General features: G+C 39.4%; 1 protein-coding gene across 1 annotated transcript; it reads left to right on the forward strand.

Annotated features, from left to right (window-relative positions):
- The first annotated feature begins 6 nt into the window (after positions 1-6).
- Positions 7-16,573, forward strand: FBXO45 (F-box protein 45). Its single transcript, XM_072407642.1, has 3 exons — positions 7-365; positions 2,394-2,750; positions 3,177-16,573. Exons 1-3 carry the CDS (start codon positions 90-92, stop codon positions 3,360-3,362), a joined length of 819 nt encoding a protein of 272 aa, XP_072263743.1. The 5' UTR covers positions 7-89; the 3' UTR covers positions 3,363-16,573.
- Positions 16,574-18,626: the final 2,053 nt, after the last annotated feature.

Raw genomic sequence — 18,626 nt, forward strand, 5'->3', positions numbered from 1 at the left:
TACGTGATGCGGTAGGATGTTGCTCGTCGCTGGGTGATGAGGGAGTGTGGAGGCGCTTGAGTCGCCGGTTACCGGGAGCTAGGGAGGGAATGGCAGCGGCCGCTCCGTCAGCGGCTCCCTCCGCGCCTCCTCCTCCCCCTCCTCCGCCCGGTTCAGGGAGGCTGCCAAGCCGCGTGTTGGAGCTGGTCTTCTCTTACCTGGAGCTGTGCGACCTTCGCAGCTGCGGCCTAGTGTGCAAGCATTGGTACCGCACTCTGCACGGGGATGAGAACAGCGAGGTGTGGAGGAGCCTGTGCCTGAGGATGGTCAGTGAGGAGGCCCTGAGGACCGATGTACTCTGCAACCTGCCTACCTACAAAGCCAAGGTGAGGCTCACTGACTGCCATTCATTAGAATAGGGACATGAGGGAGGGGTTCTCTATCCATTCTACATATAGACAGGGATTGGCAGTCACCCCTCCCCCCAGCACTAATGGGGGGAATGAATGGCAGCTGTCACACGAATGGGACTGCCCCTGTCATTGCTTCCCATGCAGAGCCTATTCTTAATATTAAACAGTATTTATATAGCGCCAACATATTACGCAGTGCTGTACATTAAATAGGGGTTGCAAATGACAGACAGAAACACAGGAGGAGAGGACCCTGCCCCCAGGAGCTTACAATCTAGGTATTAGGAGCCATTCACATCATCCTGCTGCTTTCATTCATATTAAGGAGGTTCAAGTTAGTAAAATTGAATGAAGGTGGTCACATTCCCCAAGTGTTTGACAGCAAACCATAGGCCATCCAGCAGAAACATTCTGATAACATATGTACAGCGCTGCGTAATATGTTGGTGCTATATAAGTCCTGTTTAATAATAATAATAATGACCCTGGGATAATGAACTGTGCATGGTAATAAAGCACTGTGCACTGACCAAATTTGCTTCAATTTTTGCATTGGGTGCTTTGGTAGGTGAAAAGGATCAATAATTTGTAATGAGGCTACCCATATTCCTCACATACTTCTAACGGCGCATTTAAAATTCTCAGTGTCTGACACTTCATATTGATTTTTGTCATTTCTGTAAGTGCATCTAATACGAGGATTTGCGATGATACATTTCACTAAAACAGACCTGAGGTTTGTTGCACCCCCCCCCCCCCATTTTTTTGCCAAGAATACAAGGTGTTCTGTGATTGGCCAATGAGAGCCAGTGCATTGCCGAATTGGAGCCAACACGTTTGCTTTTGGTGCACCAGAAGTACCGTGGAGCTGTATTGTTCACTAGATGGTGAATGAGTTTATAGCAGGCAGGATATTTGGGCGGATTATTAGAAGTAGGTAATGTTTATCCTGACACTAGCTGGGTACACACGTGCAATAATTGTCGTTGAAAAGGATCTTTCATGATCCTTTCCAACGACTAAGGACTGCACGATGCATACATGAATTCTGTACGTTCAGCACCGTTCTGCTCTATGCAGAGGGGAGGGGGGTGGGGAACGACGGAGGGGCACCCCGCTGCGCACTCTTCCCCTTTGCTTCCATTACTATCGTTCGTCGTCCGTGGACCCACCAGGAAGGCTGACGATGGTCAACAGGAGCTGTAGACACGCCAGATTCTCGTTTGATATCAGCCCTGAGCCGATTATCGGACGAGAAACATTGCGAGTGAGTAGGAGGCCTTTCTCTTGCCCTTTGATATGTAAAGCTGGCGTTGTATGCTTCATATCTAATTAATCTAAGCTTTACTGTTGATTTCTAAGGTTATGCTTCAAAGAGTTTTTGGATTGCCCTGATGATCAGCACCAGAGTTGGGGATTATAGCATTGGGTTGGTCGTGTGAAATGTTGGAGTTTAAAACACGGTGACTCAGAGGTTAGAACTCTTTGCAGCGTTGATTCCCAGGTTTGATTCTCAGCCAGATCTTTATCTGCATGGAGTTTGAAGGTTCTCCCCTGTTTGCGTGGGTTTCCTCCACATTCCAAAAACATGCAGTTAGGTTAATTGCTCTCCCCCAAAAATGACCTTAGACTGTATTATAGGTATATGACTATGGTAGGGACATTAGATTGTGAGCCCCTTTGAGGGACAGCTAGTGACATGACTATGGACTTTGTACAGCACTGCGTAATATGTCAGTGCTATATAAATACTGTGTAATACAGCAATGGCTGACTTGGCTCTCTAATAGTAAAATAACTCTTTATGGTGCACTGTCCTCCATTGTCCTTTTTACCATTTGCCTGCCCCAGTGTATATTTATATCCTACAGATCTTTTATCTTTAGATATGAGTTGACTGGTCTAGATATAAGTGCCTAATGTAACTGCTTATAGCTAGGCAGGGCATTAATATATTTGTATGTTTATGTTCACATTGATGTTTTTCTATCTTAAATACAGGTCCGCGCCTACCAGCATGGGTTCAGCTCCAATGACTGCTCAAGAAATGTGTACATTAAAAAAAATGGATTCACTCTTCATCGAAATCCAATTGCTCAAAGTACAGATGGAGCACGCACCAAAATTGGCTTCAGTGAAGGGCGCCATGCTTGGGAGGTTTGGTGGGAAGGGCCACTTGGCACTGTAGCGGTTATTGGAATTGCCACAAAACGGGCTCCTATGCAGTGCCAGGGATATGTGGCACTCCTTGGAAGTGATGATCAGAGTTGGGGATGGAACCTAGTCGATAATAATCTCTTGCATAATGGAGAAGTCAATGGAAGTTTTCCACAATGCAATAATGCGCCCAAATACCAGGTGAGTGGGGATCTTTGTCTATGTATTTAGGTCACAGTGGATTTTAAAATCTTTGTTTCCCCTTGTATTTTAATACCATTCTGACCAAATGTTCAAAGGTGGAAAGCAGCTTTAGGATAAGAAGTTTTTGGACAGTTATAAAGGCAGTGGTTGTATATAATATACAGTAGACTTTGATATCTGATTGATAAAGATAATTTGTCATTAATGCTGATTGAAGCCCTGGATCATTGTAGTTTAAATCTTTTTTTCACTCTAACTAGGGAAAAAAAGGTTTACATGACGAACTTTAGTGATATTGCAAACCTGCTTTGGGTGTTTTTCAAAATTTTGATTCCATGGTTCTACTTACCACTGTTAATGCTGGTACAGTTCTTGTGCAAATGTTTTCTATTGCAGCTTGATTCAATTTTTGTTGTTTCACAGATAGGTGAGCGGATCCGGGTAATCTTGGATATGGAAGACAAGACCCTGGCCTTTGAGCGTGGATATGAGTTTTTAGGGGTGGCTTTTAGGGGACTTCCAAAGACTTGTCTATACCCAGCTGTGTCGGCTGTGTATGGAAACACAGAAGTGACTTTGGTCTACCTTGGAAAACCACTTGATGGATAATTTTACTCCAGGATATAACAGTGGTCAGGCAGGAGAGGCTGAGCATGTGAGAGCAGAAGACATGACCCGATCTGCGGATACCCACCAGACAGAAGTGATCAAAGGATTCTTCTTCTTCCCTCCAGGCTTGGAAGAGTCTCAACAGAACACGACTCGCTGGTTGTCTGTAGGTTGTTGCTATGTGTATGGAGATCAAGGGTTTTCTTTTATTGTGTGCCCCGAATGTTGTTTTGTGATGGTTTGTGGGGTCAATACGGATGTAAAGATAGGGGGAATTTTATACTTTCCTGCTTCCCATCTTAAAGCAGGAATCCAAGATCTGGAATTAATTTTTAATCTTTTTAATTTAATGATCTGGTCTTATCATCCAGGCAACTGTGGTGTTTTTATTTATACAGCTGGGTTTTTAAGCATATATATTTAAGATGGTATCTACACGATGCCGTCTCCTTCCCCCTTCCATACATCTTCCTTTTCTAAACTTGAGTCTGAACATAGAATACAGGTTTTCTTCCCTCCCATCCCTTGACCCTTTTGCATTTTCGTGCTTAAAAACGCATGCGTTTTTTGGACATTTTGCCTTTTTAACTTGGGAACTTCTTCCTGCAGGAAATCTAAGCATGGCACTAACACTTGTTAAAAAACGCTTGCGTTTCTAAAGGCTGTCGCATAAATGGGGCTTTATCTTTTGGCTCAGGTCAAACATTTATTAAAGGGAAAACATCATGCAGTTTATACTTTAGTATTTTAAAATAAGTACATATTATAGTCATCTGTGCAATTGTGTATGTGTTGTGGGTATTTTATTTTGTGCGGGGATTGGGTGGGTGGTATTGGTTTTAATCCAGTTCCTTAAGTATGTATAGAGAAATTATGCTATTTTATAAATCCATTTTCTGAGGCAGTTATAATGTGAATTGTGTATTGGATTCCCCTATCAAAGTGCAGCATGTTTTATCATGGTAAGCTGTGTTTTACTAAATCATGCTGTATGTAATGTGCGTACAGATTGGCTACCTTCAGTAGCAGAGATTTATAACTAGTGTTTGAGATCTTTCTTGTTTCACAATACATTGTGACTGGAAAGCTGCATACACATAAACAGGCACATCGATCCAAGATGCATGCAGCAACTACGCTGTGTCTGTTTATTGTAAAACCAGGGTTTAAGTTTCCACGGATTCTTCAGTTGGTGTTTGCTTTCTAAGGATGTATTACAAAGCAAGCTCTTCACTGAGTGCTCCGATGTACTAAACCGTCTTGTTTAAAGAATAGCCAGAAACTTGTCCCCACCTGTTCCATTTGGGGTTTCTACAAAGCCTTCTATGTAAAGTGCCCTCTATAGATATCTGTATGACCTCCAGCATTTTCCTGATTTTTCACATGGTTAAGGCTCAATAACGTAGCCCTTAACAGGACAGTTGTGTAAAGGTTTTCAGGCTACAGCCTTTTAAGACTGATCATGTAGCAAGATAGAAAAGAAATCACTAATAATTATATAGCAGTTGGCTAATTTTGTTTACTATTTTGTTTTTTATTTTTTCCTTGTAGGGGAAAAAAAAGTCAACAAAATATCCTTTTTGTTGATGATTTTGTACTATTTTTCTCTCAGCTGTTCTAGGCCCAAAAAGATTTCTAAATTTTTTGTAGTTTGCAGTTAGAGCAAATATGATGTGTGTTGTGGTACTTTGCTGTTCATCTTTAATGGTATCCCACCACCTCCTCATAAAAGAGCCCACTTGCCCCTCACCACAACACATTGGATAAAGCAGTGGTCCCCAACCTTTTGTAGGTCGCGGATCACTAAAAGCACATACTTTGGACTGCGCATGCGCGGGGAGCAGTGTCACTCAGAGGGGAAGAAAGAGTTCCCCCCAGAGTGATGTCATGATGCCAGAACCTGGCCACTTTCCTATCACATGTCTGAACCTGCGAAGGTGGAGTGCCTGCGTACCTTCCTGAGCCTGCGTGCTTTGGAACTCTGGCCGGTGCGCGCCCCCCATGCGGGGTCCTTCTCCTGACCCCGCTGGTGGGTGCATCGGCCAGAGCCGTGGACTAGGGGTCGGAGACCTCGGAGATAAAGAGCATGTGTGTTTTCTTGTGTTCTGGAAAAAGATTAAGCTGTTGTCCAGCACATCAGTAAATGAGCATGTCAGTGGGCCTTAAATGGAAAGTTAAATATTCAGGGGGAAATTTTTAACAGGAACTTTTTCAAAACTAATCTTTTTGTTTGCAGTCACCTACTGTGAGATCTATTTGTAATATTTCTAGTGAAGCACAACCTGCAGTTTACGAATCTCTGAATACAAAGACTTATTTTAGGTTCCTTATCCACTCCAGATATCAAAAGGTCCTGGTGAGGAGCATGTGTTTCTACTGTCAACAAAAAATGTTCAGAAAAAAAAAATGCATATTCTGTTGTGACATTGACTGCTTGGTTTTAGGGATCTGACTTATGATATCTATAGGGATATGTATCTGGGATGGTGACTGTATTATAAACACTTAGGGTGTGTAGGGTGAACCATTTGGAACATGCTGGGGCTTTGCAGTGTTTTTGTTTTATTAACAAAATATTTACTCTGTTTCAAATGTTTGCAATGGGAGCTGCAAACTACGATAAGCATAAGCCTTTTCACACACATTAAATCATTGTCGCCTGAAGCAAATGGCCGTGCTTGCTCTGGGCAAAAACTTATAGGGCGGTCCCCGAACCTCATTCATCGTTTCTTCCTGGAGTTTCTGTAAGTGACCTATCGGGAACAACCAAGATTTACCCCTAGGTAGGGGAGTACAGCGAGTGACACTCACTTGTTCCTTGTTCTGCATAAAGCAGAACAGCATTGTGTGTACATCGCTTGTTTCTATCATCACGAAAGATTGTTTCCAAAGATGGTAATCTTACGTGTGTACATAGCCTTATACCTGAATTGGCACTTGATGTTTATGCTTACTCTTAAGACCATTAGGAACCTTTTGCAGCAGTCACCCCAACCCACCTTTTTAACATCTGTGACTAAAGAGATAAATATATATATAGTTAGGTCCATAAATATTGGTCACTGACAGTTTTCATATTTTTGATTCTGTACATTACCTGTTTTGAGATACAGTTGAAGTGCAAGCTTTGATTTATTGGGTTGAACAAAATTATTGTATAAAATTTTCAGGCACTTGAGTCTTATCACTTATCCATAATCCTGTCATTTCAGGGGCTTCAATGTAATTGGACGTATTAATATAGTTGAAAGAAACATGTTAATTTTTATTAATTTGCTGAAAATCCTTGAAGGCAATGACTGGCTGAAATCTTGAACCCATGGACTTTACCAAACACTGGATTTCCCTCTTTGTAATGCTTTGCCAGGTCTTTACTGCAGCGGCTTTCAGTTGCTGTTTGTGGGTCTTTCTGTCTGAAGTTTGGTCTTCAGCAAGTTAAGACCCCCCCAGCGGTAATCCCGTGTCACACTCGGGGTAGGTTTAACCTAAACCTTGTTCTGTTGTCGGCCCCCCGCCGTCCTTCTGGTCCCTGCAGGTCCTGGGGACATGACCATCTTCTTTGATCTTTAGCCGCACAATGCAGAGACGATCTCCGGGGGTTTCCCGGTGACTTCGGTGCATTGGTGCAGGCGGGCTGATCGGTGGGATATTCAAATAATTTTGTATTGGATTCAATAGAAAAAAACTGTATTGAGTTCAATACAAATAAATTTTCATATTTACATGCTACTGTACACTTACCTTACATGCTTAACTATTTTTTTAACATATTTTTGTGTTTTTTTTTTTTATTTATTTAAAGTTTATTAATAAATATTTGACATATTTCGGTGAGTTATGCCTAAGAATTTTAGCCTACAATGTAAAATAAATTTCCATGCAAAAAAAATGTAACGCTTTTTGCATTGAACTTTGGACGGAATTAAAACGCTAGAGGGGGTTAAATGCATCCGCAGTTTGGTTGAGATCAGGTGACTGTCTAGGCCATTGGCGAATATTCCGTTTCTTGGCTTTAATAAACTCTTATGTTGCTTTTGCTGTATGTTTTTGGCTCATTGTCCATCTGTCCACCCACGTGCCACCCAAAAATTTGGCTACATTTGAGCAGTCAGTATGTCTCTTTACACCTCAGAATTCATCCGGCTGCTCCTGTTATCTGTCACATCATCACAAGACCAAGTCATCACACTGCCATAATCATGTTTTACAGAGAACATAGTAAGCTTTGGATCATGAGCAGCTGTGCTAACGTCAAAATATTACACCGTCTGCGATAAAAAAAAAACTATTTCCTCATTAATGAAAAATTTGCTGCAGAACTTAGTGGCCATTCAGTGGGAAACAATGTAAGCTGCCATTGCCTAACTCATACCTAAAGAGGAACTATACTCAAAAAAAGAAAAACACTCTTACCTTAAATCCTGCAGGGCAGTCTGATCACTCCAGCTCTGTCCCGCATCGGGTCCTGTGTCGACTCCGCATCCGTCCCGGAACTGGCACTCTGGGCGCCCCATCTTCGTCTTCTCTTCCGGGTTCTTCATCCTACATCACCTGACCCAGGTGCGAGATTGGGTGACGTAGGATGAAAAAAAGAATTGCTGATTTCACTGTGCATGCGTGAGATTTGCATATTTTTCTCTTTGAGCAAAAAGGCTCCTTCTGCACATGCCCGAGATGCTCGAGAATGCCCAGGAGCCTATGTAAGGCATCCCGGGAGGCGTTGCGCTCCCATTCATTCTCAATTGCCTAGGGTGTTGCACCTAAAAAAAAAAACAAACAGAATTTTTACTTTCATAAAAGGGTTCTATACCCTTTTATGTAAAGTGAAAATTCGGAGTTTAGGTACACTTTAAGAATACTTATCGCCCAGTGATGTAAAGCTGACCTTTTGCTTTTAATCACACCTGAAGCAAGCATGCAGGGAAATGGAACAATCTGTAATTAGCTGAACATCTGAGCTGTATACTCATTTTGGGTCCTTGATTCAGAAGGTAAAATACAAAGGATTGCAACCCCCATTTTTATTTTTGGCAATCAGGTCAGAAATGACAGTTTTGAATAATCTCTGTGATGGAATTACTTTATTAATGCACATATATATTTAAAGTTTTCTCTTGGTCCACCTACAGATACCTCTTAATACATGCTTAGCCTGCAAATGAATTTCAGCTAATGCATCTTGCTGGTATGATGTGACAACAATATGACACAACTCCTGAATACACTTTTCCAGTGTTGAAATTTCACACCAATGTGCTTCAGGGTTATCAGATTGCAGGGAGTGGACTGGACTGCTTACAGTACAATAACGTCTGTATGAAAAATAGAACTAACTATTCAGCAGAGATTCTGTGCTAGCTGCAGGCTTTTTTAAATGTAAATTTAATTTTAAAACTGTACACTTTATCAAGAGGGTTCCTTGTAAATTGTGCTGCAGTTATGTGAAAAGAAAGGGTGGGGGGGTCTATGTACTTTTACCAACTATGTAAGAAGAATCTATGTTGGGAGCCATTTTTTATAGCATGACGTGAATGCAGAATGCTCCCCAGCTTTTGACAGATTTCAAAGGGGAATATCAATGCTTCAAAAAGAAAAATGTAATAGGAAAAGATTTTTAGTGTAATATGAAAATGCATTTTTTTTCCTACAGGAAATTGTCACAGTGAAAGTGTGTATAAATGTTGCTTGTCATCCAAGGAACTTTGTTGGTTTAATATTTGGTCTTTATTCTAATTCCTTCATCAAATATTTGTTTTTATTTCTGCTTATATGGAACGACTGTTGGTGGCTGTATAAGGCCTCAGAGAAAAAATATCATTCCAGCATCATAATAATGAAGCCAGAAGGTGGTTAACATAGTAAGCCTTTGGTGTTTGACACCCCCACTTCCTACCAAGTCAGACTGAGGTAGGTCCAACTTGTGATTACTCATTGCCTGTTGTGGAATCGGTCTAATATTAGGCTTTTTTTAACAGTAAACATTTCCTTTCTCTGTAACATTTTAAAGGTAACATGTAAAGTTGAATGTTGCGTGGTACACATCATTGGCTGTTCTTTAGGAATTGCTGAAGCTTTTTCCAGGAGCAAAGTTCAGCATTGGATAGGAGGCCCTGCTGTTGCTTGGTGTTACTTTTATTGTTCTAGGTGTGAAATGAAGTAATTGTAGGTCAAGTTGACCAGTACATTTTTTCCTTTCCAAAACTAGCTTACACTCCATTTACCAAGTGTGTGTTTTGTTTGCTGAATAGTGCTCTATTACATTATGATGTCATTGTTCACCCAAGCAAAGGAATAATTGAGTCAGATCTATTGTTACCCTAAAAAAACCTTGCTTTTAAGGTGGGCAAACTTGTTTGTGAGATTCAGCGCATAGAGAGGACTTGATAATATATCGCATATCCATGTTAAAATAAACTTGTTACCTGAATGAGCAAAGCAGAAGTGTCCTTTTTAATCCAAACATTGATGAGATACCCTCTTGTCACCTGTAGGTGTCAGTATTGTTGTAAATAATGTATATCCTATACACCAGGGCTGGCCAACTGAAGTCCTCAAGGGCCAGGATCCTCGCACACTTTTAGTATTTGTCTTACCATACACAAGGGGTGTCAAACTCAAATGCACAGTAGGCCAAAATTAAAAACTTAAAGGCTATAATAAAGAGGCATGGGATTTTTTTTTTATTTTATTTTAAGAAAAAAATCTTATTCCTCTTTCTCTATTTGTAGCCTTCTGATTTAAATTTCAATGGTAACTTTTTTGCACAGGTTAACAATAATAACAACTTTCTTTTTTTAAATCCAACCATTCAAGTCCATGCCTTGGAGTAGCAAGGAAAAATACAGCTGAGGGAGAGTGCTGGAAATGCCAGACGCTGCCAATGTGCGGGGCTGGAACTCCCTCTTCTTTAAAATGGAGTCGCTACGAAATTTTCCGGCATTACGGCGTTTATAAAACAGTCCAATGCCGGGGCCACGCATAGGCAGAAAGCCCGCTTGTCTAAAGATGCAAGTGATGCGGGGATTTATAGTAGCATCGCTATTTCAATCCAGCTGCAGTTCATATTTAGGATTCCGTTGGGGGCCAGAGTTTGCCAACCTTGCCGTACACCCTACGGTATTAATTTGTTATCAGAGGCAGAAATTATTCTTTTAACATGCAAATCTTGGCCAGTTTGTGGCCCATGATGCTTGGAGTTGACAGTGCTACAAACGAAGTGTGCATGGTGGAAAAGATCCCCCTACAAACTAGGAAAGAACTAGAAGTTTTACAGATTATTGTAACTTTTTTTTTTTTTCTCGGTTTATGAAATTTAGAAGACTACCAATCTGCAATTGAGCTAATAGTCTAAACCAACCACGAAGAAGAATTTTGTATGTGCTTTATGTAAGAGTATGAGAAGCCATGCTATGCCCTTACATCAATATGACTGACACATGAACAAATGCTTCTGTTGCAGGGTTCTTCCAAGAATTTTTTCTCACGAGGGTGGGGGGAAACTGTAGTTGGGTGCCCAAAGTGTGGGCAGGCAAAATGTTCAAAATTCAGTGTTCCCAGTTGTTTATCCATAGGTGTCCAGTAACCCCATAACTATGACGTCTTTTTACTTCTTTATCCCCTTAGTACATCCCTTTTTTTTATAGTATGCCTAAACTGTTCAGTTCCTATTTGTTGTGACCCCATTTCTATTATGTGTAATCCTTGCCTGTGGTGTCCTAGTGTATTCAGTACAGTGTTAGGCTTAGTTCACATTTGCACTAAAAGCTGTGCCATTTGCTGATCCTTATCGGCAATCGCTTGACACCTGGGATTGGTATTGGCCAGTAACTGCTGGGCTATTTCAGGTGTTTGCAGTTGGATGCAAAGGACTAACAAAGTGGTGCAACTATTTTCTACTAACAACTATTTTCATGTAGCTCCTGAAAATTGTGCAGCATTACTGCCACCTTTAATGCCTGGAAAAACAAGTTTCAATGTTATCCGTTTTAGGCAGTAAAAAGTGATATTGGCCCTATGCAGCATACAATCTAGTAGAGCTCTCCAGTGGGCAGCAGACACGCAATGATTTAGACTTTTGCTCTGTGACCCCAACAGGCTGCATAATGCCACCATGTGAAAGGTAAAAACAAACTTTATGTAATCAAATCTTTTGTCAGTTCTGCTGGGATTAATGGGAGTGAAAATGATACAAAGTATAGTTCTCCCCAGCTGGACTGGCAGGCTTCTGACTCTCACTGACATCTCTCTACACAAAACTGGGCAGAGCTACTGAAAAGTGTTGAGTATTGTGGCTGGTTAAAAGGGGCAGGGGAGAACTCTACATTGGTTCCTTGTTGCAGAGGTTTTGTATTGTTGCTGATTCAGCCCTGCTCTGAAATTAAATAATGAAAAGGCTAGAACCTTATGATGGGTTTGTACTGCTTTCCAAAGCTGTTCCATACCAAGTGAGAGTAAATATGTCTAACATGGCCCCTAACTGTAAATACCCAAAATAGCTTCTAGCTTTTCCCTACTCCAATAATTTTTCTCAAAGTTTCTTTATTGGCTATAATTATAATGTATTGGTGCCACATTCAATTTAATTGTAACAATAACTTTTAAATATATTAATAAGTTGTAGGGGAACTTTTCCTAATCAAATCACATTGTCACATAAACCTTTTTCAAAACCATAATTTATTCATTAATGAATAATATCTTTAATGCAGTTGTGCCAATGTACAATTTCAGTCCCAATATCTTTTGATGTGTTTCCCAAATTGTGCTTCCTCAGGAATCATAGCACAATCATCAAAATAAATTGATGTATCCCATCTGTCAAATAGATAATTCAAAGCATTAATAAGTTCAGTCCCCACTTGCACTCCCCATTAGTAATCCCAAACAAATAAAAACTAAACATATGGTTACACAAGTGGACAAGATGCATGCCCAACAACGGGGCAATGTTGGGAGAGTATACCACTGATTGCTGAATCCCATTCGTATCCTATGTGACATGTTTTAGACTCTTCTATTTTCCAACAAATTGATAAGTAATGCTTTAAATGATGTATTTAACAGATGAGATTTATTTGTCAATTAATTTTGATATTAGTCCGGTAATTCCAGAGGGAACAGAATGTGCAAAACATGTCAGATATTGTGACTGAAATTGTTCTTGTACGTTGACACATTTGTAATAAAGATATTTTTCAGATTTTCATTGTTTAAATACATTATGGTTTTAGGAAAAATCTAGGTGACACTGCGAAAGTTGCCTTTTAACAAGGATTTTTATATTTTCTCTACTCCAAAACCTAAAAAGGTTATTGGCTTGAGATGCACCTAACTATAGCATGTCTTTTTCAAAAAATTAAAGTCAAGAATGACCTGGAACTCATATTTGTGTACATTTTCTTGTTAGCTACTCCATGTAAGGCATTTATAACAGCCTTGTATGCCTTTCCGTGTGTGACATATTTTAAAAATAGATGTCTATTTATGTATGAGGCAGACCAGGTATTATTTAGCTAACCATCTATTTATTCCTCTACATTATGCATGATGACCTTTCCATGGATGTAATCTACTTTTTATAATAATAGTGATCCTTGTGCGTCAAGCAGTTTTTCACTGCAGTTCTAATTTTAAACAAAATGTGTGGAACTATTAAAGCTAGTAATTAAAAGTATGCGGAGACCTACGTATGCACACAAACCCAAAAAGGTTCCCTTGGGAATTTATTCTTACTATGTGTCAAAGGATGCAATATATTCATCCTTGGCCCTAAATGCTTCTTGTAAAGAAAGTGGCACTTTGTGGCTGCACATATGCAGAGCTGTAAATGACCCACCAAGCCCATAGTAAACTACAAGAGGTACAAGAACTGTCTAAGTGACTACAGCTGATCTTCAGTCTTTATTACAGGAAACTTCTTGCATGTATAGGAGTTGTTTCCCACTGAATTATGGACCAGATATGGAAGGAATACAGGAATAATACCATGAAAAGTAAAACTATACAAACATTTGTAATTGGATTGTATTTTTTTAGCCTGGAGTTTACTTTTTTAATAGTCCTTCTTCCATGTCTAAACAGATGCAGCATTTTACTAAATGATATGCTAACAATAATTCAGCCATATCGTTTTATTTCTGTCTTGATCCGTTCACATTTACAAACTTGCAGTCAGCTAGGTACATATAGTTATGCTTGTGTTTCTGCAGTGTTCACAGGGGTAACCTACTATAAGCATCCTGAAAAATGTCTGAAGAATGGCTCTTTTTTTATGTGAATTAGTTCCTTACTAATGCTGGCTACCTGAAGCACAAGCTTACACCAGCATACCTCCCTGGGTCACAAGAACACCCTAATGTGTACTGCATCACCTGAGAATGGGGCGACATGTATTAGAGAATCTTTTTCACTACTATAGGCAGGAGGAACTTTTCTTTAGACATAAGGGCTTTTGTTGTAAAGGCCTACATAAATGTCTCTGGATACACCACAAATGCCAGTTTGATTCTTAATAAACAAATGCAATAGAAAGCCATTTCACGCTAAGTTTGGCTAATACCTGGCCATTGTTTATGGTTGCTTTCTCAATGTAAGTCTGCTATATTGAAAATGAGCTATAAGACAGCATTAGGAAGAACCGTTCTTTTGGACTAGTCACATGCTTAGAATAATCAGCCAGCAGAGAATTAAACTTATGTTTTTGTGTAAACTGATGACTTTTATTAGAAATCTTTTCTGCCAGTTCTGTAAGTGATTTTTAATGAAAGAACATGTAGATCAGCATCTTGCCTTCCATAATAAGTTGGCTTGTGTCCAGCAGAGATCCAGTGGACTGTTATTACATGGAGGTTCTTCCACGGGCATAGTTTTTCAAAAAATTTCATAAAAAGGTGTTTGTGTATCCGGCACTTTATACCCATAATCTCGTACTTCTATGTTCACCTAGTAAAGAGGTTGCCTGGTGTTGGCATGGCTTTCTAGGATGCAGGCTTCTACAACTGCCTCAAAGCTGATAATTTATTATAAAGTGCACACAGACATTCAAAACCCCTGACACTTTATTGGCAGAAGAATAGTGAACTGTACATAGACTCTAAACTTTGGTACTTGTTGCCTTTGGATTTTGTGTTGGTTTAGAAGAACAGGGCTTCGGCAACGTATATGTTAAATGCAAGTTGCAATAATCGCTTGGTCTTTTAAATGGTGTATATGTTTTTTTTTAGGGAGCTTTTTTTTACCGGTCAATGTGCTGAGTACTTGCTATTGCAGCCAAAATGCTGTAAAAAGTGAATATGCTTGAAATTTTAGTTTTTAAGGGATTATCTGCATCTTTGTCCACATTTCTTTAAAAATTAAAATCCTAAAATAGCAACTTTTTAAATGTTGCCTCTGTCAGGGTTTGCAGCCAGTAATTTATTTACACTCATTCATTTTGTGCTCATTGTCTTTATAGACCCATTGTGATGGGGCCTGGGCAATAACTTCCACTACCCACCTTCTGGATTTCATTTCACTTTTTTCTTTATAGCTCATCCTTGACCTGGAACAGCACAGCTTTTATGGTGATATTTGAGGATTACATACTCCACAATGGCTGCATAGGTCAGTGAGGGCTTATTTGCTGATTGTTGAGAACATGTAAGTATTTAAATATCCATAGTCTGGTCACAGTTCTACTTTAAGGTGCCTATAATCCTTTGATTATGGAAAAATCTAACTTCCATGGGGCCACAATTGTGTGTCATCTAAGGCCATAGCGACTCAGTTGGGGGTAGCCTGGTTCCTCCTACCTCAATGCTATCCACAATTATTGCTAAGTGCTGTTAGATTTGCATCCCCTATCCTTTTTTTTTTTTTTTTTAGCCATCTTTAGAATATGCTATGGATGCAAGATTTGTCAATACTTTTGGATTTGGTAAAGTATATGGGGAATGTGTGCACAGCTGGAAACATAAATTCTTTAGTGCAAATTTATTTTCGGGATCCAAATAAAAACTTTAAGTAACCATAAGCAGACTTAATTCCTTCAGCATACCTTTGTTTTACTATAATAATGTGTAGGTGCTTTAAAACAGAACTATGCCCAGTCTATATGATTAACAAGCTGTCCTTTTTAAGCCTGGTAAACGCTCGTAACACTACAGATACTCTGGGGAGATCCATTCATGAAATTTTGCAAGCTTTTGATCAGGGTCTGGAACTCTGCTCCCCTGTTTGTGTACACCTGTGCTGTGTTTATAGACATAGACGGTAAGGGAGGGCAAATCCACTACTGAAATTATTTTTCTGCAATGCCTGCAGCTAGGAAAGCTAATGACGGCAAACATGATTAAATGCTAGTAGTCTGCCCACAGTTCTAGTTTACGTTGCTTTTATTTGGTGCTGTGTTCAGGTCATATTTGGTACAGATACACTTCAGATCCCCTGGTTTTTACTTTTTCTCTGGTCAAGCATGTTGTCCTGTTGCCAGTTGTTTAATTAAAACCTGCCCTTTTTTATATATATTTTATTTTATTATTATTTAAATATATTCTTTACAGAATATGTTCTGAGTTCAGGATCAAAATTAGACATTTACAAAAGTTCAGTAACTTGTTAGAACTATTTATGAATCATCTTTGAATTGGCCTAGCTACTCAGGTCCTACTAAAGATGTGGTTACTACACTTGGCTGCACTCAAATTAAATAAATGGTGCAGACTGTAGAAACCTCTAATGACCAATCAGATTTCTCCTTGCAGTCAAATGGTGCGCTCATATCTAGTTGGAAAGGATAACTGTGCTTTGCACAATTCCTTAATAGTGTCTGTATTCTGTAGCAGTGATTTCAAACTAGGGATTTTCCTGTCCTAGTGCTAGAATTATTGCTTGTGATGGCCCATGCCAGTTAACTTTTCTTTCACTAAACAACCAACCTCAGATTATTCTTTCATATTGAAAACAAAGGGAAGTGTTTATAAAGGGAAAATAATGTATATTTTACAGATGTTTATTCTCAATCCAGTGAGAACTGTATGCACTAACTGGTTGTTAATCCTCTCTTTGTAATGTGCCCCAGTCCCAGAGTGGTGTTTCTCACACCAGTTCTACATTGCAGCTGGGACTAGGAGGCTGACTGCACAGCTGCCCAATGAACTTTGTAACTGTTTTGTTAAGACACAACTGCTGTTAAACTGTTGTCTTAATAAACTCTGCTCTTAAAGACTCTCAAATGGTTTCCTTTATTTCAGTGTTGTGTGTGTGTATGTATATACTGTGAATGCATATTAAGGTTTAAATGGAACTTCAGCCTTACCCTTAGTATTGTGCAGGCTCCTCCCTGAACTCCCCCTACTATTTCTCCTTCCCCTGATTTTACTTCATTCTGAGCTTTTCCGAGTTAGAAGCTGGAGCAAGCCAGAGACTACCTGATTTTCTTTTCTTTTTTTTTATCACCCAGCCTCTCTCCAGCTTGACTGTCCCTTGCCTTTTGATTGATTTGAATTCCAGATTTTCAGTCATGGAAACATCACATGTGGGCATGCAAATACAGCCAGACAGGGATCATCCACTGTAACCTCTGGGGGGAAAAAAGTGTATATATTGTTCACAAACGGTTTCCTGCACTATTCAGTAAGTTGCCTTAGGGGAGGCCATGGTGCTGAACTGTAGCATACCATATTATTGGTTATCATGCATTTTTACTTCAAGGTAACTAGCAACTGGATGTGAGCTGCTGGTTTCCTTCTGATTCTGCTTTACCTACTTTAAAGATTACGTAACTATTTTTACGTAATTACTAACCTATCTGAGAATTCAGCTTATTTTGAGAAACCTCACATGTGTACTCAATTAACCTCTTAATTTCACCCAGAAATCCTAGGTGGTACTGTATGGTATTACCCCTGAGGAAGCCCTTTGTGTATGAATTCACTGTATTTAAATGGCCTCCACAGACTCCAGATTTTTTTTAATTCAATAGAAGAGGAGAACCATTGGGATTTGGAACAGAAGATTCACGTTATGTCATAGCCAAAAATATTGGCACCCTTGCGTTTGTATCAGGAAATGCACCGTAGAAAATTGTTGCAATTACAAATGCATTGGTATTGGAAGAACACAAAAAAGCAGAAAAAAATTCTTAGACATTCCACACAAAATGTCAGAAATGGTCTGGACATTATTGCAACCCTCAACATAATACTTGGTAGCACACCCTTTGAAAGAAATAACTGATGTTAATCGCTTTCTGTAACAATCAATGCCTCATTTACTTTACATCTCTATTGGAATTTAGGAGCATTCTTCCTTTCCCAGCTGCTCCAGGTCTTTTATATATAATGCATGGTGATATCTTTGTAACACAAATATTTGCAACAACCATGGAAAATACAGTTTGTAAGTTTAAAACAATGACAATGAAGGGTTTATATTGAAGCTATTTGTCTTTATGCATTTGTGTAAAGTACTATGGTTTTTGAAGTGAGAAGCTTTACCACTTGAGAGCTCACCACAGGAACTGAAAGTGCACTCCCCTTCCGGGCAATCTGAGGTTATTCTGCAAACAAGTTTTTGGGGTCAGAACCTATAGCCCCATTCTTCCAAAATACTTAAGTCCCAACATTGCAATGAATGCTGAGAAGTGCAAGAAGTGAATTTATTAACTGCTGCAACAGCTAGTAACACATCAATTTTCTGTAATGTGATATAAAGTGATGAAATCTTTCACTAAAATACTATATGAGGGAAAACCTAACATGCATGGTGATTAGCTTGTTAAATCTTAGAGGAAATTGTATTCATTGGAACAGCCAGCACGATTATTAGTGTGTATAGATAGTCAGACATTTTAGTAGGTAGAGGTCATAAGCTATATTAGGTTTTATTGCTATCTAATTGATCTGAATATGGTCAGCAAAACAGAAATGGCATGAAAATCAAAAATTATACTAGGATCATCAGCACTAAAGGTGAGCACAATTCTTCAAATTGTAGCCTGGTGTCATCTGGTATGGAGGGGTTTATGAACAACTGTATTGGAGGGGTTGAACCATGACGCAATGGGTTCCTCTCTATTTCTCTTGCATTGCTGCCAAGACAAGAATTACAACATAGAAAAAACATTGATGGGTTATAACTATTCTATATTATTAAAGCTTCTATTGCTTATCTCACCTCATCTCATTTCCAATGGAAATTCTATTGTCCTAGCCTCTCAAGTGATCTAAAACATTTTTAAACCTGAGTTTTTACTTGAAGTTTTTCTTCCAGTTTTACTTGTGACAT

The sequence above is a fragment of the Pyxicephalus adspersus genome, chromosome 4, assembly GCF_032062135.1.
Source record: "Pyxicephalus adspersus chromosome 4, UCB_Pads_2.0, whole genome shotgun sequence".
Lineage (NCBI taxonomy): Eukaryota > Metazoa > Chordata > Amphibia > Anura > Pyxicephalidae > Pyxicephalus > Pyxicephalus adspersus.